The sequence below is a fragment of the Notothenia coriiceps genome, unplaced genomic scaffold, assembly GCF_000735185.1.
Source record: "Notothenia coriiceps isolate Sejong01 unplaced genomic scaffold, NC01 NC01_scaffold00001470, whole genome shotgun sequence".
Taxonomy (NCBI): domain Eukaryota; kingdom Metazoa; phylum Chordata; class Actinopteri; order Perciformes; family Nototheniidae; genus Notothenia; species Notothenia coriiceps.
Window position 1 is genome coordinate 262,311 of NW_011334171.1, and position 24,112 is coordinate 286,422.

The 24,112-nt window shown below is 40.9% G+C and overlaps 1 protein-coding gene across 1 annotated transcript in view; it reads left to right on the top strand.

The window, feature by feature from the left end:
• Positions 1-11,768: 11,768 nt before the first annotated feature.
• grm7 (glutamate metabotropic receptor 7) overlaps positions 11,769-24,112 on the top strand; it is a 64,780-nt gene continuing 52,436 nt past the window's right edge. Inside the window, exon 1 of the mRNA XM_010790337.1 lies at positions 11,769-13,160. Within this exon, the coding sequence (XP_010788639.1) occupies positions 12,657-13,160 (504 nt within the window). The 5' untranslated portion in view covers positions 11,769-12,656. The remainder of the gene's footprint in view (positions 13,161-24,112) is intronic.

Below are 24,112 nucleotides of genomic sequence, written 5' to 3' on the forward strand. Positions count from 1 at the left end.
CATACTTCTCTGTTCCTGAAATGCACTAGATGCTTCTTTCTGTCCATGACTACAAAAGCCTTATCGCCTTCCAATGCTGGGACTTTTAACGTCTTAATCCTTCAGCACATTGCAGGAGATTATCTTTCTAAAATTAACTAGCCCCTTGAGACTGCAGAGATAGCAGCTGTTTTTTTGACACTTGGCGAGTTTTCAGCCAACAAAGTGGCTTATTACAAACGGGAAAGTGTGCTCACATTAGGTTTTTCTAAAAGCTGTAAGATTATAGGACTATTATGCCGTTTCCCGTGCCGCTTGATGCTTTCACGTAGAGAAATGTTTGTTTGCAGGTTGGAGGAGATTTTCTTTGGTTACAAAGGCTGTTTTGGCAGCATATGTGCTCTGCATGTTGTCGCTATGCTGGGAATTAAAGATGGGGGGACTCTGAAAGGCTGACGATCCCAATTCATTTCCGTTGTGTGTGGTGTTTACGAGAGGTAGTCAATCTCATTTTCTCAGAGGTAAATTCAAGAGGACATTTCCTGATAACAAATATAGATGATCATGCGAATAAACACGATTTCATTAAAACACATTGATTATAGTTCTAGCTCCTATATTGCCAAAAGCCCCAACTAATCCTCCAAGGAGCTGGGATTTTGAGAAAAAAACAGGACTCAGAAGGTTGGAAAAAAAATGTCTACTCACTCACCTTTTGTTGAATATGTAGATCTGCAGGGAATGAGTCATTATTACTGCGTATGAGTTTTATAGGTCAACCAAATCTGCTGCTTAATGTCCGCTATTATAAGATATCAAATCCGGAGTTGTTAACGTTAATAAATTGGACACACATTGATGTTGCATTATGCAGCTCCTTTTCCAGAAGGTAATTGATCCATTGGTTCATTGATGGGGTCTTGCCTTTTAATTTAAAGAGAGCCTAAATGATAGAGCAGAGTGGATGTGCACTAGCCAAGCATTTTTAGTCTCTGGTAGAAAGTGTTTCTATTAGTGATTATGTTTGTCTCATTATCAGTTAAACACGTGCCTTTTTTAGAAAGTATTAATGACTCCTACAGTTACATTTTCTGTAAGTATTTCAAAGGTATATGTTAATGACTTGTATTGTGCATGTTGAGTACCATCCTTTTTGGTTAATGAATGTTAACTAATGTAATGTAATATAAAGGCCCAAAGACTTTATTATACTGATCTTAGCTTGGCAGTAATTAGGGATGCTTGCTTTTATTCTGCACTAATGGGGAACTAAATGCAAAAGATTCATTCATTGTTACCAACATCTTATTCAGGAGCTTAAGAAATCTTTCAGCCTCACTGAATATAAAGGCAGAAAAACAACTCTGACAGGCTGTTAGTTTGTCAAATAGCAATCAGAGATTCACATACAAAGTCCCATTTACACATATAGGTAATTTAGAATCATTAACCCCCCTGATTTGCATGTGTTTAGAGTGGGAGGAAAGCCAAATGAACAAGCTCTGAACAGATGTAGCCAACGATTTAAAATTGATGTATCAATTATCCACAGCAACAAGTGTCAATCTCAGGTTTCAATGTTTGTAAAAGCACTTTTTAAAGAATATGAAAACCACAATTCACAGAGCAATAATGTTATTTGTACTAAACCACATTTACTTGACATGTCATAATAGTTACTTTGTTAAATATGATGCATTTCTAAAGATTGAACTATACAATAATTAAGATAAAGATGATTTGCTCCATCCCGAAAACAACTAAAACAATAAAATGCTACTTAATGCATTATTTATAATTATCCGATAATACTCTGTACAAACATATAATGACTTCCCCTCTTATTATCCATGAGGTCCAATAAAAGATCAGAGACTTTTCTATGCACACAAAAGGTTCCCTTCTCAGGTTTAGTGTCTGTTCAAATCAATGTTGATGAGCACAAAATGAATATTAGTCTCACTCTCATAATCTACCACCAATGTCATTTTTGAGAATTTGTCAGAAGGCTACAAACAACCTTCCTTACACAAAGCACCACGTGTAACACCGCCTGTCAAAGACCTTCACAGTATGTCAACATCGTCTGTGATCAGCCACCAGAACAGCTGATGCAACAGTTGGTTTGCACAACCAAAAAAAAGCAACACAAACTGACAGAAACCATTTCAGCGATCTCATCTGTGGGCTCGTCATCCTCTGTCGCCACAACTGACTTGAGTGGGCAAATGCTAACCTCTGATGGTGAGGGGCATTTTGGAGACATATTCTCTTCATGGAAGAATCCAGAGTGATCAAGAAATGTGTATTTGTAACACTAATAATGTGAAATAGATTCAGGGGGGTTTTATTATTGTAACTCGCCAAAGGCACAGCTGTGTAATAGCCATGCTGTCTAATCGCCATCTTGATATGCCACACCTGTCAGGGGGAGTGATTCAAATATAATGTGCACGGAACTTTTTTGTGCTTAGGAAAAGTGTTTTTATTGCAACCATAAAAAAATGAGAGAGAACAAAAAAAGCATTTATATGTTTGGTAAAGGGAATAAGCTAATAGATAACACTTCAACACACAAAGAGGCTGTTTTGCTGCGTTATGGTCCTTAAATACTAATAGATCTAATAGAATCTATTAAAAATATGCAAACATTTTCAATGCAGGACTTTCACTTGCAATGGAGTATTTCTATTTAGCTGAATCTTTACTTTTACGCAAAGGACCTGAATCACCCCCATCCAGTGTTGATGCTTTTATGCAGTGTCACACAGCCAGTGCTTCACAGAAAATATACTGTCTAAAGTGACTATGGATTTGTGTTGAATAACTCCAGGCCCAATAAGATTTTTTGCATCTTTAGTTTCGGGTCCATTTTCTGCAGGACTGCCATCCTCCATCTTCTTAACTGCTAACCAAAAAACCCGACTCACAGACAGGTCCGTGGTGACTGGAGGTCTGAAGTGGCCCCTTCTCAGACAGCACGCTTTAAGGTAGTAAGAAAGCGAAGCCTACATTAAACAACCTGAATGGGCCTTCAATTTGAAGAGTAATGAGCGCTTGTATGGCTTTCTACCTGTATCAATGCCAGTGTGTGCTTTTATAGAATTGTTCTCATTATTCACTATTTGGTGGTGAACTGTGTTCCGCTTCAACTCACTCCCTAGTAATATAAGCTATTTTATAGAGTGCATCTATTATCTGTAATCTGATAAAGATTTAGCAGCAGTGTATGGTTGCTCTGCTCCAGCCTCCTCTGTGTGCAGTAAAGCTAAGACTCAGACAAGTGAGTCATGTTGGAAGTGACAGCAGATATTTATCACTGCCACTGTTTATGGCACAGCCTGCATGAACACTTTTTTCCTTTTTTCCCCGTCAATCTAAAGGCCTGAGCCGGAGAGTTTAGCACTAATAAGACAGCTTCAGTGTTCCTCTCGCACCCTCCCCTCCTCTCCTCTGTCAGATGAAGGAAGAGATCTGAGTGCTTCCTGGAGAGCCTCCCAGTGATCACTGGGAAGAAATAAAGCCGATTGCTTAAAAAAGTAAGAACAAACACCACTGACTGCCTGGCTCGATGTGAGGCAGAAGTAGATTCTGCCCCATCGATGTTTGAATGTGTGAAAATCAAAAACACTTAACAGGTTTTCATCACCGTACACAACTGGAGGCTACTGCGTTGCTACGGTATGCTGGCAAGCACCCATTTTTCTAAATTAGGACTTGCATCCGTATCAGCATGCCCTTTTTCTCCCCTTAGAAAACATGATGAATAATTAAATAATAAATAGTGGAAGCCAGGGAAATGTCATCAGTGCCTCAACTTGAATTTTCCTGAAGTGATAAAAACGTTCGTACAATTTGTTCTTTTGAAGCTTAAGCATCCTTCACTAACCTCTTTCTTTTTCATCTACGTTTGTGATTGGATTTGAGATTAATAAAAGATAATGGTGTTTACCTGAATTTTCCTCACAAAAGCCCTCATACAAAGCATTTCTTTAAGATGTTTTGCATTTGTGACTGCTGCATGCTCTGCGAGCGTCAACAGGTTACTAAAATGTTACTGCAAAATAAAGCGTGCTGAACATTACTGACCCTGGAGGGAATGGATTTTGTGTTTGCTTTTGGTCTCAGCCTGCCATCATGATATACCCACATCCCTTCAGCTATGCTGTGATTGCTAAGGTTGTCTGCCAATGGTTTGCTGTTTACTTTCACTGCACTTTCAAATTACTTGAATCGCCTTGTGAACTTGAACACACGTTTTCTAAAAAGCATCCGGAAAGTGAACAGGGAATGTTTTTGCTTTGCTGGCCTCAGTATCTCCCTTGTGCGCCGAGATGTCTCTGAGGCATTCATCTATTATGTCATCATGGCTCCCCAGCATATTTCCACTCTCCAATGAATGGCATTCTCTATTATTTAGCTGCTAATATGGCTCCTCACAGCCCCTAACATCTGACATGATGGGCTTGCGTCTGATGCTTTCCTGCACTCTACACCATCCCCGACTTAAAAAGGGGCCAACTCTGGCCACACTGGTCACTTTATCTGTTCTCCTCGTTTCCTGCTAGTTGCATTAGCCTTCCCACTGGGGTTTCTTTTGGCACATTAAAACAGATTTTGGTTAATAATTGATGCTGCGATTTATGGACTCTAGTGCCTGAGGTTCAATCGTAAGCCTCCACTTAAAAAGAAAGCATGCCTCTCATTCTTGCCTATGCCTCGCAGTGCTGTGATTTATAACTTCAGTTTGATTGTGTGCAATTTATAGTATGGGAGTCTATTGAAGAAAAGGAGCAGACGTATCATTTTTCATACAACAGTCATTTTGATGTGATTATGTTTGAGTTTCGGATTTCTCCTTCACACGTCAACTCAAGACGATGAAGAAACAAATATCGATCTACGCGCTACGAGCATTACATCTATTTGTATTTGTGCAGCGTTGGCCTCCTGGCTCTTGCCTTTGATTAAGAAACCGTGCATGAAACTAATGTTCAATTTTAACCCTAGTGTTGACATTATGTGGAAAGATCTATAGGTTGTTAATCAATAGTATTACATTGGTGTTCAGGGAAAGTGTGATCCATGTGTAGGCATTAGGCTCAGGGTTCATTAAAATTCTTGCAAGATGCTGTCGAGAATAACATGTCTCATAATGTTTTTCTGTGATCGCTTCTCCCTCTTAACACAAATATAGCAGTGACATTCATATATTTACTCTGGATATGTCATTCAACTATATGTGTCATGGGACTGGGCTCATAAAACCAGATTCTTGGATAAGAATACAAAGTCTTTGACTCAAGGGATGGAAATATCTGTCAGTCCACCACTTTCTGACTGAAATACGTCAGCGACTTTTGGATGAATTTTCAATTGATTTCATTCGGACATTCATGGTCCTCAAACATTTTATCCCCTGAGTTTTGCCTTAGTCGCACCATGAAACTGACATTTGTGATGGATGTGAATGTTTTAACAACCTTTGTATGATTGGTTTGAAATATGATACATTCATGCTCTGATTATGATTCATTTGAATACATTTGGTGATCCCCATTTATTGTGAGTATGTTTGGATTTAGCTAAAGCACTGCTTGGTCACTCACATGTTTGAGCTTTAAATGGTGATTTGTGCCCTGTCACTCATTCATGAATGCAGTCAATGCTTGTCATGTGTGAAAAAAATAGTTTTCTATTGGTGGCTAAATCTTCTCTAATCATATGCTTTTATGCAAATTACGTTAAATCTGAAGGTGAGCCAACGCTTTGTTCTGCATCAATATTTTGATAAAACACAGCCAGGTGAGCAGGCACGGTTGCAGAGTATGTCAAACATGATTTCATACAGTATGAAAGACTGAGCCCATGTGGGATACAATTTAAAAGCACATTGATAACTGTATGGTTTTGCACATTAAGCACAACAACTGCTTTTGATGACTCAAATACATAAAACCTCAAAAACAATTCAGCGAAAAAAATCATTGTACCACTTTAGCCATTTCTAGCATTCCTCAAAGACTATAATTCCTTTCGTCTTTCAAGGAAATTAATAAAGGAGAGGAGGATGGATTCATTCCCTACAAAGCAGAATATAAATCAGGAAGAAGCATTAAAAAAAATACACCTGGTTTCAATCCCCTGAAAAGAGGGATTGCTACCATTTCCAGCTCCATTTGAATTTCCTGTTTATTTCGCTCTCTGAAGCTTTGGGATCTATGAAAGGATTTAAATGCCCTTCAGTCCCTGTGTCTTTTTTACCATTGCCTTTGATTTATAGATTTGATTTTCAGCTTGAAAAGCAAAAAGAGAGACATTCCAAAAAGGGTGAAAAAAAAAATCACCATCATGACATGGAGGAGCTTAAAGCGAGCTGAAAGGTAGAGGAAATAGGAAGGATATAAAACGACCATTGCCAGCTCCACAGATGAAATATGAGGAATTGTGGGAAACCATGTAACAAAATGTGATATGTGGCAAATTAACTGGGCTTTATTCAATCCCAGAGCAACCATAAGAAGTCCCATTCTGCTCAGCCTGTATTGTACTGTGCCCTGTGCCGACAGGACTCACTTTCGCTCCACAGTGTCAGGATCCCATTAATATCTACAATACACAATCATTCCTTCCTCAAAACTCTGTAAAGACGCAATGCCTCATGTCATTTCCTTTCATTTTGAAGCAGTGATTTCTCAGCAGGAGATGTCACTTAGGGATAAACGCCCTGACTTCAACTTGACTCCAAAACTAGCCATCACTATTGTACCCCTGTCGCTGTGAACTACACATTTCCTCAACCCCACTTTTCCTTCTTTTTGTGAGAGATCAGCTGGGATGAAAAACGGCATCCAGTGTGCCAACACAGTGGGGAAAAGGCAGCTTTTGTGATCCACAGTTCCAGCCACAGTGCTCCTATGAGACCACCGGGCCATTGGGAGCCCAAAGGGTGTCAGACCGTGGCTGAGAGGCTGGGGGCTTCTGGGGACCACGGGAGCACTGAGCTCACTGAACAGATAAACCCAGGGGATTACTGTAAAACTGCATGCTCTTCAGCCTTGCACATGGTTAGAAATGGGCAACGTTGACCCTATTTTAATTGAGTACAGCCTCCAGCTCAAGTAGGTGACATACATGTACAGTGACATACATGTACAGCGTATGAGGCAGCAGCCATAAGCTTCAATTTAAGCAGATGGCTATTAAACATAAAGGTAGTATGATTCATTGTTCCACCTTTTGCGAGAGCTATGTGTGGTAATTTGCAACAGAGTTAATTTCCACCTAATGAGTAAGAGAGATTAATTCATGTGTATGATGAATTGCACAGCGGCAAGCAGTCAGGCTAAGCAAATTCTTCAAAATGTGTGTGTGCGCATGTGTGTGTGAAAGTACCTTTTGTGAATGCTTTTCAAACTCTGGCAAAGACTGCAGGGGCACTTATCTGAAATAAGTAGGCCTGTCCTCCACCGCAGTCCTTGCTAGCAGCTACATATGGTAATGAAGTGCATGAGATGAAGAAAATATGTTATTTGCAACACAAACAGCACTGCAGTTAATTCAAGCAGCACAGCCATAATGCACTCACACACTTGTAATACTTTCCAAGTGTAAAGTTCACGTGAGAAATGGAAGAATGAGCTGATTTGCGTTGCAATGATACACTCAACATTTTATTTTTTAATAATTTACTTTGAAACAAGGCTTTTGCAATGCTAACACATGAGACTCTAATTAACTGTGGTGGTATGTAACCAGCTGCCAGAACATAAATTGAAATGAATAACTAAGAGGCTTGCCTGCCAAAGTGAGGCGATGATGAGGTTATGATGTCCGTATGTGCAGTGTTTCAGTGATGGTGTCCTCTCTAACATCAAGATTGTTTTAATCTGCCCAAACACGTTAGTTTAAACATGCCGACATTTGGCACTCCTGCCTCTTTCCAAGCCCATCTCTTCTTTGTGTCACGTCAGGAGTGCAGAGCCACTTCACATTTGAAGCTACAGTCTGTACTTTCACATAATAGCTATATTGTTGGGCAATGTTTACCATGGAGACAGAAATCATTCAAAACAAGAGCAAACCTTTGTTGAATCATAGATCAAAACACTCTATTTTCACACAAAAAGGACCTGATGTTTATGCCAGTGCAGGTATTTATCTTTTTCCTGACTTCTGCTGTGGTTTGACAACGATTACCTTTACTTAATAAAAGAATATGAAGAGTGACATACAGAAACATGTAACTACTAGGTATGATTCACTTCAAAAATGGTCTGTTATTATAATTCTTACATATTTTCTAATCCTCATTTAGATCCTAATTTATTCCTCCCTTATATCTTTGTAACCACTATTCTACAATGTTACTAAATAAACACTAAACCTGCAATGGAGACATTTTTCATTATGAATAGATTGTCATATGTACCTTTCTGTACGCAGGCATATTACATCCCCCTGCTGCACACACAAAAACAAACAAAGACACATAGAAAGGGGTTGTTATGAGTCATTCATAAAGACTAATGACAAAATCCCCGCCTTCACAATGTACCATGAAGGCGCATGTTTGATCAAATTATTCACACAGGTCCAGAGCGGCTCATAAGGTCAGCTAATTAACAGACACAAGGCGAGAGGCATTTGCTATCACAATCAAATTTGTGACTGAAGTCCTCCTGGCTAACTAACACAGCTGCACCCACTTATCACATAAGCCCAGTGGACCATGAGGTTAGCCATCAAAACAAAGACCCCGTCAGCCACTAATAGGGTCTCCGGAAGATTCCTGGACTGTGTGGGTGGAAGGTCAGCATCTTTTGGTCTGTTACTGTCATATATAATACATCTGATTATTATCAAGGCAGGCCACCAATCAGGAACCCACAGTTGTAACAGCGGTAAAAAAAAAACTAGCGGTGAAGAGTTTATATTCCTTTGGCTTTTCCTTTTCTCTTGTGTTCGCTTGCTCGTTTCAAAGGCCACATTCTGTGTATCTAAGCAAACTCATTGTCATTTAACTCATGAGTTTCAAAGATAGCCCAGGGAGAAAAACCTCCTGTTCCCAAGCTACCCCTGCAGTTATGTATTCCGGTGGCCACTTGTGTATTATCTGTCTATCTTTCACATTTCCGAGTGTGAATGGGCACTGGGCTCACAGCAGCAACTTTACAGAAACATAATTAGAAGGGAGCTGGTATGACAGATGGATTACAATGATAATTGAGAGCGTGGAGAGTGTATCGTCCTAGCTGCAGTGCACCTGCTTTGTCTTTGGCGTAAACAGCAGAGGAGGTAAGAATTTGTCTTCCCATACAGCGTGCCTGTGGAATTACAATACCTTTCAGTTTGTTCCCCTCTTCACGGGAGCTTATTCTGCTAACACTGATGAAGAAAATTGTAGATAGCCTGATTTTATTATTCCAAAGCAGATGGTGCAAAATGAGACATGGGTGCACGACAGCTCAGTGACCTTCATGTTGCTAATCTAACATTGCCCCTACATTGATCTAACATTAACCCTCAACCTCACAGAATATGCATGACTCCAAACGGGGCTGGTGGCCTGCTTGCTTTCGAACAAATCACCCCTACATGCAATTACCTCCTGCTCTGGAGTGATTTCTTTCCTGTGGATACGACGGCCCTTTCATTTGAGTTTGGGAATTAAACAGGTTTCCAGGATAATTAATTTGACAGACAGACCCCATTGTGCCCAGTGTCAGCCCAAAAGGAAACCTTATTGCCTCTTGTCCTGAAGGTTGACTTTTTATTGTTCTTTTCTTTAAAGGAGCACACAGTGCCAGCCCTGTAATTGACTTGAAGAAGACAGCATCGAGCAGACGTGTTATTGAATGCTTGAAACAAAAGCTCTGGTCTCTCATAGGAGCTTGTAATTCCTCTAGTGGGAAACATTGGAATGTAGTGCACCCCCGGCATATGGAAACCATTGCAGTGTTTGTTTGTGTGGTCAGCTTTATATTGAACACATTCGCAATTCTCCCCGCTTGTAGCTTTCTTATCCCAGGACGAAATGAAAATGGATATAATCTGAGTGTGTTTCTGTCTGTGAGTGTCTATATGAACGTGAGGAGAAAGAGAGAAGATCCAAACCAAAGTGTGATCTCAGTCTAAATCACACTGCCTGCCTGGGGAAAAGACCCCTCTTCTTGGGGTTAGTCAGTAAATTAAATCACGGTGAGGGCCCCATTTTTCAAAAGTAACCTTTCCGTTGACAGTGTAAGTGGGTGTCAGGCTCTCACCGCAGAGTCCGAGCGGTGGAATTAGTGTCGTGCGTAGCGACACCAGTCTCTCAGGGCGTCATTTGTAGGGAATTTTGCAGCATTTTTTCAAAGCCTGCCTTCCTTTCTCAGTGCGCTCACAGTGTAGGAGGCCATCTGCCTCCCTCCTGTCTCACATTCCTCATTTCTCTCCTCAGCAATCTCTTCCCAGCAGTTCTCACACTGTCCTAAAATGTATTTTTGGTGCAGCTCATGAATGTTGGCCTTGACAAGCTGTTTTTGCACCCCACAACCATACTGACATGCTTGGAGTGTGAAATGCCGATTTGCCTATACGGAAATATTCATGCAAAATCAGTGCGGCTAATGGAGATAAATACACTACATGGGTAGGATAAGGCTGGAATGAATCTTTATTCAATTCAATTAATTACAAATGTGTCCATCCAAGCCTGTAAAGTCAATAGGACATGTTTGAATTAGAGCTACATCGCCTTTTCTAATCTTTTAATTGAACACAAACGAATGGAACGAAGATGTTCATAAAATGTGATTCTATGCCTCATAATCATTTTCGCGATAAAGCAACTCTCAGAGGCTGTTTATTAGTCAATGATCAAGCAACTTAACTGACTCATCCTATAATCCGTTTACTGCGTCCTGTTTGACAGTGTCCCAGAGTGCTGCTGTGATATCTTGACAATAGCATCCCTGTGGATAGTATTGATGGATTTGTGGCAGTGGTGTAGTGGTGGTCAGTACATTAATTATGTATCTGAGTGCTCAGTCGGCACCTTTTCTAAAACTGTAACCCACTGAAATGAATACAGCAGTCATTGTTAGTCTTACACTTTTGTATTGTAAGGGATTTGAATTACACATAGAAACTAGCTTTTTTATTTAATTCCAGAAATTGCTGAGCGGGTCCCTGGCTAATGCATGCCCACTGAATGCAAATTATCATAATCTGCTTGTTTGTAAAAGCGCCATCTGTGCAATTAAATAGTTTGGTGATGATAGTGTTTTGTTGGGAAGATGTGAGGGTTCCTTGCTCCTAAAGGTGTGGTAATTCTCACCAGTCTGTTTGCCAGCCAGCGTGCATGCCAGCATGAGGCTCACCAAGTGCGTGTACGTGTGTGGGCGTGTGTGTCTGTGTGTGTGCACAGGATGAATCAGGAGTGTCTTCTGAAGAAGGGTTGCCTGGGAGACCAGCCTGGACCCCTCCAAACGTGTCTGTTCTCCCACTCCCTCCCTCCTCCGTTTTAAAGGTGCATCAGTAATGAATCCAAAACTATTTCAGGAAGGCACTTCTTAGTAGGCGGGTGAAGCCCTCAATACCTGAAGCTCTGATTTGTTTCTTAATGCCACACATCTCTGTTTCATCACTGCCACAGCTAACATCAAAAACAAAGAGGAAAAAAACATTCTCCGACTTCTGCATGTGTTTTTCTGTGTGTGTTTGAGGGGGAATAACTGAGGGAGGGAGAAATAGATTAATGCGCACCGAGATGCAGTCAGAGGAACAATTGTCTTCAAGTCTATAAGTGCATTTGTTCGCCTTGTTTACCTTCTCGTTGAGATGACTGAAGACAACTTCCTGAAAACCTTGCCACGAAGTGATGCTACTCTTTTTTCTCTTTTTTCTAGCCAGCTGAATGACGTCTCGCAGGGAATGGGGGCTGAAAACTCGGCGCACAGTAATTCCTTCGCTGTGACTCATTCATTTTGTATAAACGCAAGCGGTTGCAGGGACCGAGAGTCAGTGTTTTAATTAGCTGGATTTTTCTCCTAGTCGGCCGCTCGTTTCAGCTCTTTTCAGCTCGTTTCAGCTTGTTTCGTTTTCTTTCTTGTTATTTGGAGACTGTGGAGATGATATGCAACCCCGGGGGAGACAGACACCACAGCCGAGCGATGCGTCCCTGCGCTCCCGTGGAGTTGGTCTGAGCACGAAGAATGTCACCTACTTCTGCCGGTCCTAACATCTAAGTATTGATCCTGAAAGCTAATTCCTTAAAAAATCACTATATTTCTAATCTTGTGCAATCACTGCTTCAGGTAGTGACGATTGCAGCAGCTTTATTGCGTTACGCGCTTGGAAATCAGCATACATAGACTAAATTAAGCCAGTTCATCAGAAGCGTGTGGTTATCTTCTATTACTGATGTTTTCTGACTAATGGATGTAGCGTCTCTTTCCGAGGGAACTGTATTACCGTCAGGAGCTTCACTGTTCAACAAGCTGCACCGCTCACTCCTGGCAGCGACGCGATGGGCGCAGTTTGTCTGAACCATCCACTGCGTCTCGGTTCTTCAGCCCAGCTTGTTGAATCTCTTCCTTGCTGAAAAATAATGGATTCGTTTTAACAAACTTCTTTTACCTCTGTGGTTCTACATTCCGCGTTTTGCAGACTCCATTTTTCCCTAAAAGTTGATCATGGCAGGTCCAGGTTCGTGCGTGAAACTGAGCACTATATGGAGAGCATTTTTGCTCATGAGGACTGTGGTAGATTTCGCGCTGCCTCAGGAGACTTATGCGCCCCATTCAATACGGACTGAGGGGCACCTGACCCTCGGTGGACTCTTCCCGGTGCATGCCAGAGGGGCCGATGGCATGCCGTGCGGGGACCTCAAAAAGGAGAACGGGATCCAGCGGCTTGAGGCCATGATGTACGCTTTGGACCAAATTAACCAGGACGATATACTCCTACCCAACATCACCTTAGGCGCCCGGGTACTGGAGACGTGTTCGAGGGATACCTACGCACTGGAGCAATCTTTAACTTTCGTTCAAGCCCTGATCACGAAGGACACCTCCGACGTGAGATGCACTAACGGGGAGCCACCGGTGTTTGTCAAGCCTGAAAAAGTGGTGGGAGTCATCGGAGCCTCGGCGAGCTCAGTATCGATTATGGTTGCCAACATCCTACGCCTCTTTCAGGCAAGTCTTTGAGCGTGAGCGATAGTTTTGTGGGTTTTTAAAATAGTGTTTTCACTGATGCAGCTAGTGTCCAAGCATCTGGTAATAATCTGTTTTAAAGGGAGGAGTGTCCATTGCCTCATTGCAACCCACTCAGTTACGGGAAGCAGACGTGAACAGGGAGTAGGCTTTAGTAACCACCATAAAACCTTATCTCACAAAGTAACTGGCATTGACAAAAATCTTCTGTTTTTACACATACATTTTCATTTTCTCCAATTTAAATTTGGGGCATGTTATAACAATTTCCTCTAGATTTCTCTATCTTAACATACTGTTACAAAGGAAAGGCGAAGTGATTTTGGTGGTTTTCTCCTCCACCACACTGTGGGTGAGACAGCTGAGTTGCTGTTGCTTGTCCCCGGTGGTGGTGAAGAACAGCTCCCGTCTGTTCCAGTCTCAATCCAGAGTCTGGATGAGTGGGCACTGACAGCCTGACACAATCACACCCAAACTCAACAACCCCCTCCTGAGAATAACAGGCCCGCTCCATGTGATTGCACATGATTATATGAGCCTCTTGTGCAGAGTGACTGCAGGCATTTTTATGAATTGTTTTGAACCTAAACGCCTTGATTTATGGCTTCCTTTTATCTACAGGAGGCACCTTCTTTGAAAACAGTTTCAAACTCTTTGTGTCCTAATTGAGCTCGATGGCTGCGAGTTAATGAAATGAATTTGCACTACTAATTTCAGAATGAGTTAGCAGGGGTTCATGGGAAAAGCATCTCTATTCCTGTTGGATGGGAGTCGACTGACAGTGTTTGCCCACTGCTGGTGCTGCAGTGGAGAAGGAAACACAGCAGGGCACCAATACAGTAGATGAATTATTTAAGACACATCTCCATAGCAAAATGTCTAATTACATGAACTACCATGTGGATGATTATGCAAATGTGAAGACTTTTATGCAGTTTTCTTGTGAGAGGACAGCAGTGCGGATCATCAGAGTGGCAGAGTTAGTGCTAATGATTTGCTGTTGCAGATTGTAACTCATAGTTTTGTCGTCTTGTGTTTTGTTTCAGTTCAATTAGACAAATCATGCGGCCTGGCTTTAAGTAGCTGATTAACTGCACTGCAAGACCATCAAAGTGCTTAACATGCTTTTAGCCCTCCTCTTCCTTTTCTTTTCAAACACACACGCATGCACATAACCACTTACACATGCAACACTTTTTTTTTTCTTTCACAGCAGTCGTCCCTTGAGGTTTTTCTGGCTCCATAGACTGGACAATTAGACCGATGGTCCCAACCACAACCTTCAGCTTTTGGTTCCTATATAGGCTGAGATAACAAATTACTTTTTTATTATCCAAGTTGGTAAACCCTCTAGCGATGCTTTGAAGCACCCTCAATACAGTTGTTATTTTCGCAGTGTGGGAAGATTGCAGTACTTCCTTTTTGTGCATGAAAGCAATGCAACTTGTATATATTTGGGAAATTCAGACAGGTTTTCTCATAATGTCAGGCATACCAGCATGTCTGTAGATGTAAAGCGTAGGAGTAGGGTGTAGTCCATGAAAAATCTTGATCTGGAGCTCAAGCTTGAGGAATCTGGATTGAAAAGCAGTTGTCATGAAGCTCTGTCAGACACTTTGTATTTCATCTTATTTCCCTTCAAACGTTGTCAGAGAGGTGAATTTAATAACCACAGTCAAATCTGCACACACGATAAATCCAGTCTGAAGCCGTTTGCCCTTCAGCACACTTGTTTTTCTTAGCGGTGATGATAGCTCTGATAATAAACGATGATGAATTAAATGTGAGGCCACATGGTAGTGTATAATCAATACTTAGCAGAAATGAGAGCTCCCAGCAAATTTACGCTCATTAGTTTTACTGCATTTGATTAGTGTGTTGCAGCCTTTACAAATGTCAGAGATTGTACATAACTGCGATCCATCAAGCATCAAGTGATTCAAGCCAAAAGAATGAAAAGTTTGATAATAACACCTGTTCAGTTATGATTAATGAAGCCAATGAAGCAAAGCCGATTTTCTTCTGAAGAAAAGTGTTTCTTGTCCTTGTCAATTTGAGTTATATTCGATCGTGGCCACAACTAAGCAGTCTAATGGACTTTGAAGTGAAATCTTTACACATTAAGCTTTTGGTCAATTTGCTCTCACTGAGCTTTTCTCCGAGCCTCTTTCACCCTTTGTTCTCTGTGAATATCATCAGGTGATTTGGTGTCTCCCCTCTGTGATAAATAAATGATCAGTGCAGCTTAATGTTTATTGTAGATTTGTTTTTCCATGTGCAAAACACCACGGTTGTCTATTCAAGACATGAGTAGCTGCTGAACTGTTAATGCTGGGAAATTGACATGAGGGAAAGATTTTTCTGAGGACCTAGGAAGGTTGATCAATACTGTTGCCATGGTGAGGCCGATTTGCTGCTAAGATGTTTTTATTTCACTGCCTTTCATGCTGTGTTGGAAATGAGAAGCAACAATGCCACAGGAGGACAAAAAAATCAATCAGCCAAACTTTTGAATTGTTACCAGGAGCAATGATGGTGTGCACCTTTTGAAAAATTGTCCAATCCCTTCTGTGTAGCTCATGGAGCACCCAGTCATTCTCGGGGAGGACGACACTGTTGAAAAGACCCGGCAAATTTGTCTATTTGTAAGGCCTGGCCTCTTGAATGAATCATGAAATTGATTTTTATCCAGATGACATTTACATCAGGGAGTTCAGCTTGCAATTCTCTGTCCATCTCTTTTTTTTTTAAACGGGGCAAAACTTTGTATTGAATTCAGGTGAACTGCGTGTTGTCCCCGTGTCTGGGGAAGCAGCCCCTTCAGACGAGCTGTCTAAGTGAGGCATTGACGTCCTCTGCTCTCAGAGCCCTGACAGGCTCCGGTCGGCTTTTTATCTCGTTTTTTTTACAGAATCACCACCGTGATTGATTTGAAGGAGATTGAAGACTTGCAGTGTGATCTATTCCAGAGACTGTTGTATAGACGGATGCCATAGGAATATGACTGCTGTGTGTTTGACTTGAGTGACAGGTTCACACAAAATGTCAAAGGTTAATTATATTACCTGTTTTTCTAAACACTTTTGCCCTTTGAACATTGATGCATGAGCTAGTGCAGGTCAATTGCTCACGTCTCTAACACTGTGTTCAGCCCCATCATAGGGGACACTGTTGGTATGTCACGTATGCACTATATGATTAGATACGCACACACACACACACATCTATATATATATATGCATACAAAGAGCTCAATTACCATTTCTGAAGGAATGCAAACACAATCGTCTTATGGATATTTCATGATCCACACCAGTGACTTTGGCCGTTATATTTTTTTCCATCGCTTGCTAATTGGCTTTCATTCATTCAAAGTGTCACACAGAGACCCCACTCAGTGCATTATTTCTTCATAACAAGAATGTGAGAAAATGGAAAACAAAGTAATTCGACTTCTCATCTATCTTGACATTTCTGTCCAATTTATGGTCAAGCCTTTTGTGAGAAAACCATAAGAGCTATTTTATGTATATGTATATATATCTAATATATATTTTATGTACATAACATATATATACGTGTGTGTGTTTGTAAAGATGCTATTATTGGGTGGGAGTAGTTAGTTAGTTTACTCTCATTTACGGTAGGCTACAGCAAATAATGAGACTCCTGTTTGTTGCTAAGAGTAAAGTCAGGTAGTCTGAAAGTCGAACAAGACTGGACCATTTATCATGAACAAGAATGAAAAAAACAGGTTGAGAAAGGCTCAGTGGGATTCACCTAGTAGAAAACTGGCTGAATATGCACAATGTTAATAATTCTTAGACCAAAGAACAAGGGAATTGCTAAATCAGAATGAGTAATGTGAGTCTATCTGTTTGACTTTCTAAATGGTTTCTATTTAAGCTTGATTTTGGCCAAAAACTCAAAAAAAAGAAAAACTACAATTCAATCGATTGTTTCATGTAGAAGTCACACATTCATATGAAAACGTATTTACAGCAGCTTGCTAACAAATAGCTGCAACAAAAAAACCTGCACACATCTATCCTATTCCCAATGTTCCTTTTATTCTAAATGGACATGACCTCAGGTAAGGGGTTGGGAGGATGCCTGTATTTATAGATGAGCTGTGATGACACTAGTAGGAAGAATAACATCGTACCTATGTGAAATTCACATCAGTTATATCAAGAAGTACAGCCCTGAGGGACACAATTTGTGTCTGAAACATTACGTCCTTGTAGAATAAAAGAAGACAAGGGAACAAGACAGAACCATACCGTTTGGTTTTTGTCATAGTTTCCACGAAGAGCATAAAAACAATACATTGCATACAAAACTCTCCAAAGAAGGTCTCCTCTCCAGAACTATAAACGCACTTGATTTACGGTCTAATGACACTCTTTTCATAAATAACATTATTCCTGACAAGATTTAAATGTTTGATAATTCATACTATTTTTGTAGAACCATTTATATATTTTTTATACATAACCTATAGAACTAGGATACTAGGCTTGTTTGAGACAAGCGAGACCTGCGCAGACCTGCGCAATTTCGATAAACGTCTTGCTAGTGCGTTGCATGATGGTTAGTCATTTTGTCCGACTTGCTCTGGAGGCTCGCCTACATGAGACGTTGAAATCTCGCGGGACAAAGACGCCCGCAGCCTTGAGAGCGAGGCGCGGCGAGGCGCCGCAGTTCCTCTCCACGGGCTGCGGAAGCGAAATGCTTTATGGGAAACGACTCGCTGGTATCTCGAGCTGAGCGCTCATTGGTGGTTTTTACCACGTGCTGCTGATGAAACTCTCCAATTGGCTCGGCAAAAGTTTGTTGTTGTTTTGTGTCAGTTTTACGTCGACCCCTCCATTAACATTTTTCATAATTGTTCCACAATGTTTATCATCATGAAATTAATATCTATATATGTTATACTATACTTGCACTGCTTACCGTTTTCATACTTTATACATCTTAGCATATTCATACACACTGTTCATACTACTCACAGGCTGCTGTGTATATTCATACCCCTCACTGTTTATTCATCATTCAATTCATTCTATATTTCATTCTGTAGATTGTGTACATTACTTTTCACTTTACTGCTTGTTGCACTCCTGGTTGGAAGCTAAACTGCATTTCGTTGTCTCAGTACCTGTAATCTGTGCAATAACAATAAAGTTGAATCTAATCTTGAGCAGGAACAAATGTGTTTACTTAGTACATATCTGACATTAACGATTAAACACATGCAAACCGAGTCAAGCCGAGTCCGGAGGTGGCGGTATGAAGAAGAAGAAGAAGAAGAAGAAGAAGAAGAAGAAGAAGAAGAAGCCAACTCGGAGCTGTCTGACTTCAGCCGAGCTTTTTGAGACCTCCCCCGGCTGCGATCGGCTATTCTCGTCTACTTTCGAGGCGAGCCGCAACGCGTCTCAAACAAGCCTACTGCCTATGAAATGGGTGAATGTTCTTATTATACATCCATGTTCGTTTCCCATCAAGCATTTCGCTCGTCTGGGGGCGTCTTTGTCCCGCGAGATTTCAACGTCTCATGAAGGCGAGCCTCCAGAGCAAGTCGGACAAAATGACTAACCATCATGCAACGCACTAGCAAGAAGTTGATCGCAACTGCGCAGGTCTCGCAATTTCTTATTTGTTTTACGTTTGTTAATTATGGGGAATGATTATGTTAAGAGGTGGTTAACCTGTTTATGTTTGGGTCGGATTTTTATGTTGAAATGTGGTTTGAAGTTTAATTGTTGTCACCTGTTGACGGTAAGCCTGTGGGAGGGGCTATGAGCTCAAAAGGGACGGGGTTTGGTCCTGGAAGGGATCACTCGGAAGAATTTTGAAATGAAGGCAACAGCTGGCACATGTTTGGAAGAATGTTGCAATGAAGGAAACAGCTGGGAGATGTTAGGAAGATTGTTGCAATGAAGGAAATACCAGAGCATGTTTATGTTGAGTGATGGACAGCCTGTTTTGGATTTTTATTTTGTTGTTTAAGTTGTGCTGGTTCCGTTTTTTGTTTTTGTTGCTGTAAATAAAGTTTTGGAGCTTAACCCAACCGACTAGGCCAGTGTTTTTTGAACGGACAAATAGAGCCCCGTCACCATGGTTTTTGGGAACTTTAAAAGTGTTACTTTTTTATTTGTCCCATGGATATACTAAATACATAATCTTCAGACCAGTGATTATCCTCGTTGGTCCTTGGGCCCGAGTGCCCTGCTGGTTTTTATTCCATCCATTTAATGACATACTGACTTATGGCCCGCTCAGACCAGAATTGGCAAGGTAACATTTACTCGCATGCTGTGTCAAAAAGCAGGTAGGGCAGGAAATAATGTGGCCTGGGTTACCAAGCATTACATGAGGGTGTTAGCATGGCCATCAAACTAACAAAAGCATTCCTCAGGTTGAGAAACGTGCAGCTGTTTTATTGATTACTTTCCACTCTTTTGTTCCACTATCTCTATCCTTGCACTAATGGAGAGCCAGAAAGCATGAACCTTGTCCTGCTGTTTGTGTTCTTTAGGCATGCAGTTATAGAAACAAGGATGCAAACAATCAATAGGTACTTAAGGAGAGGTCAATCCCGCCTGGTCTTTCAAATTGGCTCGCAGGCCGTTGAGCCTTGCTATCTTTCAGGTTGGAGATCTAACAGATTGAACTCAGTGAAGAGTGAACAAGATGAGTTCAATTAAAAACAAGAAGCAGCTTTTTGGTATGAACATGGTAGTTATACTGGGATGCAGATAAATGCATTTAACTGAAGTGATCTGGTTGGAAAACTGGCAGCACGACTCTGAGTTCCAGGTTTAACCGACTATATGCATAGATCCGGTGTTGGAATTGGAAATATTGCAAACAAAAAAATCCATTATTTTTATAATCGAGTTGGGATGTTTGCAAAATACAATTCCATGTCTGTTAATTGTTTTCCGAAGCACAAACTATACTCCAGGACAATTCAGACCTGCAAAGGCAATAACTAAACTGATAACAGAAGAGGGTTGCCTGTGAGACTAATTTATTTATTTTAATTCTCATGCTTTTGACCTTTTTGCGGGACATAGTGTTGTTTGTAGTGCTGTTGCTCTCATGTTCAGTGGAGCAGGTGTATATCCACATGCAAAAACACTAGGCACTGTGAGCCATTAATGCAATATTAATAGAATGAATAAAATATCCCTGTGTCAAACAAGTTGTCATTGCGGCTGACATGAGGTCATTAGGTCAGCAGCCTGCCACCAGGAGAATAAATGAAACCGTGCACGCCTGATATTAAGGTCTTAGCTATTCCCAAAGGCTTTGGGGGATGGTGTACTTTATTATTCAGCAACATAATGGCATGCTATATGAATAAATGTTTGTCAATGAAAATACAGCTGGTTCACTTGTTCCATTTGTCATTTAAATTCAGACATATTTTGTTTCTTTGTGATGATTGTGCTTATAGCTAGTACTGCTTCTGTATCTTTAATGAGGTCCCATCCTTCATGGGTTTGCAGTCTGCTTGAGGATTGCAGCAGCTTGATAAATAAAGGTCCATCTTCTTCTTCTTGACTGTCCCAGTCTGGCTATCACCGCCATGTTCTGCCACTTCATGCAAGGCGAGAGAAGAAGGCACCTGCTTAAAAGCTTATTTCTGCTCCGATTGAGGTCACACCCGCGTTCCTTTAAAACATATTGTCGGCAATGACTGAAAAGTGTGACAACAATAGCACTCTTAGACTTTGTCGGAAGTTTTCTGCAGTTTATCTGGGGAGCAGAAGGAGCCACAGAAGAGGAAACCCCATTACGTCCGATCCTCTTACGCGGATGTGTGCAGAAGCATGAGGAGCTCTCTGCTGGCTCTGGATGGCCTCTCACTCATCCCTCCTAAAAGGGAAAAATGCCCCCATTGCTTCAGCAGGAAACGATTTGGGCTGAAAGGCGTTATAACAGGGTTAATTGTAGTTGTTGCAACGCACCACTGTGGGTTTCAGGCAACATTCTGGTTGGATTACAAAGTCACTAAGCCATAGCAGACTTCTGAATATCATCCAAGTATTTTTCCATGGTAGAAAACCTTATTTGAGCTTGAAACGTCTGTATAGATCAATAAGAAATGTGCCTTTTAAATATGATCTGTTTTTGTGAGGCACATCCCTCTCATCTCACAGTTCCTCAAATTCTGCTAAATGAGTTTAGAGTGAAATTGTTAAACGGCTGCCTTTTATTGCTGCCTGTAAGAGTATCTGCTGCTTCAAACAGAGGTATATTGTTGCAGTTCCTCTCAGACCCTATATCTGTGCTTTGTTCTCTGTTTTATCGCTTTCTCAACACTTTCCCACCCCTGCTCTGAAACCACATTTCACCTTTTAAAGTATATTGCACTTAAGACTAATCCTGCGGATCTACTTGTCAGGGAGAATCCCCTTGCAACACATAAAAGATGCATTTTAAGGGAAAAAGGTTAAGACTAAGAATGGCTCTGTGAGGCTGATCTAATGCAGTGTTAAATGAGTGGTGCAGGGATGACGTATTTTTGTAGGCCGACCCGGAAGTAAGCTGCGCATGGTTTCCCTCAAAAAGCAATGGGACTTCTCCATACATGGGATTTTGGAATATTGTAAAAAATAAGGTCTGTGGAAAACGAACCTGTTAGATAAATGCACGTTTTGTTCAGCCGGATAATCTCCACATGTCTACCCTACTTTTAACATTTTCGAATCATAAATCTAATCGTCAGAAGCAAAATACTAACGTTATGCTATAAACGAACTAGACAGCTGAGTACAGCAGGGTCGCCACCTTCAACGTCACAAGTTCACAACAACTTAAGATCGATATTCAAAAATACAGATTCAAAATTGTACAAGTTGAAGCGTTTGTTTTAACAGTTTGCAAGAAGCAGGTACCTGTTTACAGGCAGAACAGGGGCAAACAAACTTAGTGGGTGTGTTTACGTGTTCGGCGTAATTACGTACAATGTCCTCGACAACTTCTGTAGTCCTATTCAGCCACTTGTTAACAACCATCGTTTTTCAGACAATTCAAAAATCACCAGTGGGGTCACTGCTGCTGATGTATTTAATCTTGTAGAACAAAACGTGATCCGTCTCTTAAATTTGTGTCAACCACAGACCTTATTTCCAGCTATTTTCCAAAATCCTATGGAGAAATCCAATTGACTCTGAGACAAGGGAACCGGGAGTGGTAATTATTATTTGCTAATTGGTACTAAATACATCGTACAATTCAAACTAAAGCTAGTGGGTATGTTTCTCAGGTCTTCTGTTGTAATTAGTCAGAATTGACCTTATGATGGGACAAGAGGAAAAGGCTTGTGATCTCCAAAGTTATTTCTAGCAATACATTTCCGTACACAATTCATGGCAATCCATCCAATCCAATAATTGTCAAGATGATTTAGTCTGGATCAATGTAGACCGTCAGACTCGCCACCAATACAAACAATGGTCCCATGGGACAGTCCCCTTGGCGCTAACGATCACAGAGGTGTGCAAAGATATGTCTGCTCTGATATTGTCAAAGTTAGATTTACATATTTACTTATCTAAAATCACAACAACACACTTTCTGGATCTTTTTTATAAAAGGCTTCACATCAAATTATTTAAAAAAATATATATATATTTTTGTGCTCAAAATAGTAGGCTGCTTATTAGGCCACCCTTCTACGACCTCAACACCTCTGATAAAAGAGTCTCACTCTGAGTCACTTTCACCATCTTGTTAGCAGCTCGTCCTCGTTATTCCTGCAGTCAGAGCATCCCTGTTTTTAATGAATGACACAAAATGTGTGAGAAAAAGTGCTGATGACTCATCATTAGAAAAATAAAAAGCAAGGGCTACATCTCAAGAGTGACCTGAACGTAGGTCTTAATGAAGGATAGGAAGGTGTCTCGGACACACACAATGTGTCATCTGTGGTGAGACGCTAGCTAAAGACAGCATGTGGCCAAGCAAAATGAAATGATATCAGGTAAAGGTCAGAAATTATTTGAGGAAAAAGCAGTTGGCACAATATAAAAGATCCACAGACATGGAAAATCATTTGAAAGAGCAGGCAGTAATTTACAAAGGGTGATGGCGTCATGAAATATGGAAAAAAGTAGAGGGGGGCTCTGCTTTCTGAGGATACAAAGCACCACTGCCGAAAGCTACACCCCTAGTATGGCTAACAGAACAACAGCTTCATATCCACGCTCTGCACATGGATGCACACATCTTCAGGGTCTAAAGAAATGTGTGCAATGTGCTGCAAACTTAAAAGGGACAGGAGGTGCACAGCTAACAGGGCTGTCTTACTGTCTCTGGAGGCTGGTGGCACGAGGCTCTGTTTAGACTGCACACCCATGTGAGGGCTCTAATGTAGATGGCATGCCACTGAAGAGCAGCACGCAGCAGAGAGGGAGAGACAACACAATAGTCCTTCCACAGTGTTACCCCTAGTATCAAGCCGGTCATGCAAGGATTTTATTATAATTTGTATTAATTATTTAAATATTATAAATGTTGCATAATTGTGTAAATAGCATTTTACTGTTATGACTGTCAAGCAAATTTCAAATAATATAGTTTTGCTTCATAGCTTGATTTATTACAATAGGAATGACCTTTTTTAAGCTGATTATGTATTTTGTGTGTAAAAACCCCTCCTGAAATTTGAAGAGGTTGAACTATCAAGTAGCAGAAAAATGTATGTGCGCTTGTTGGACTGCGTGTGTGTGTGTGCATGTGTGTGTGTACTTTTGGATCTCGTGGATGTCAGGATCCAGTGTGCTCACAGTATACATAATAAACTGTCACCAGGATTCATTCTTTGTCCTTCATATTACAGCAGGGCCTGAGGGTGCATCATAACGGTTGCTAACAACACTCAGTAATATATAACCATTATATCAGCCAGTCCAGTGTAG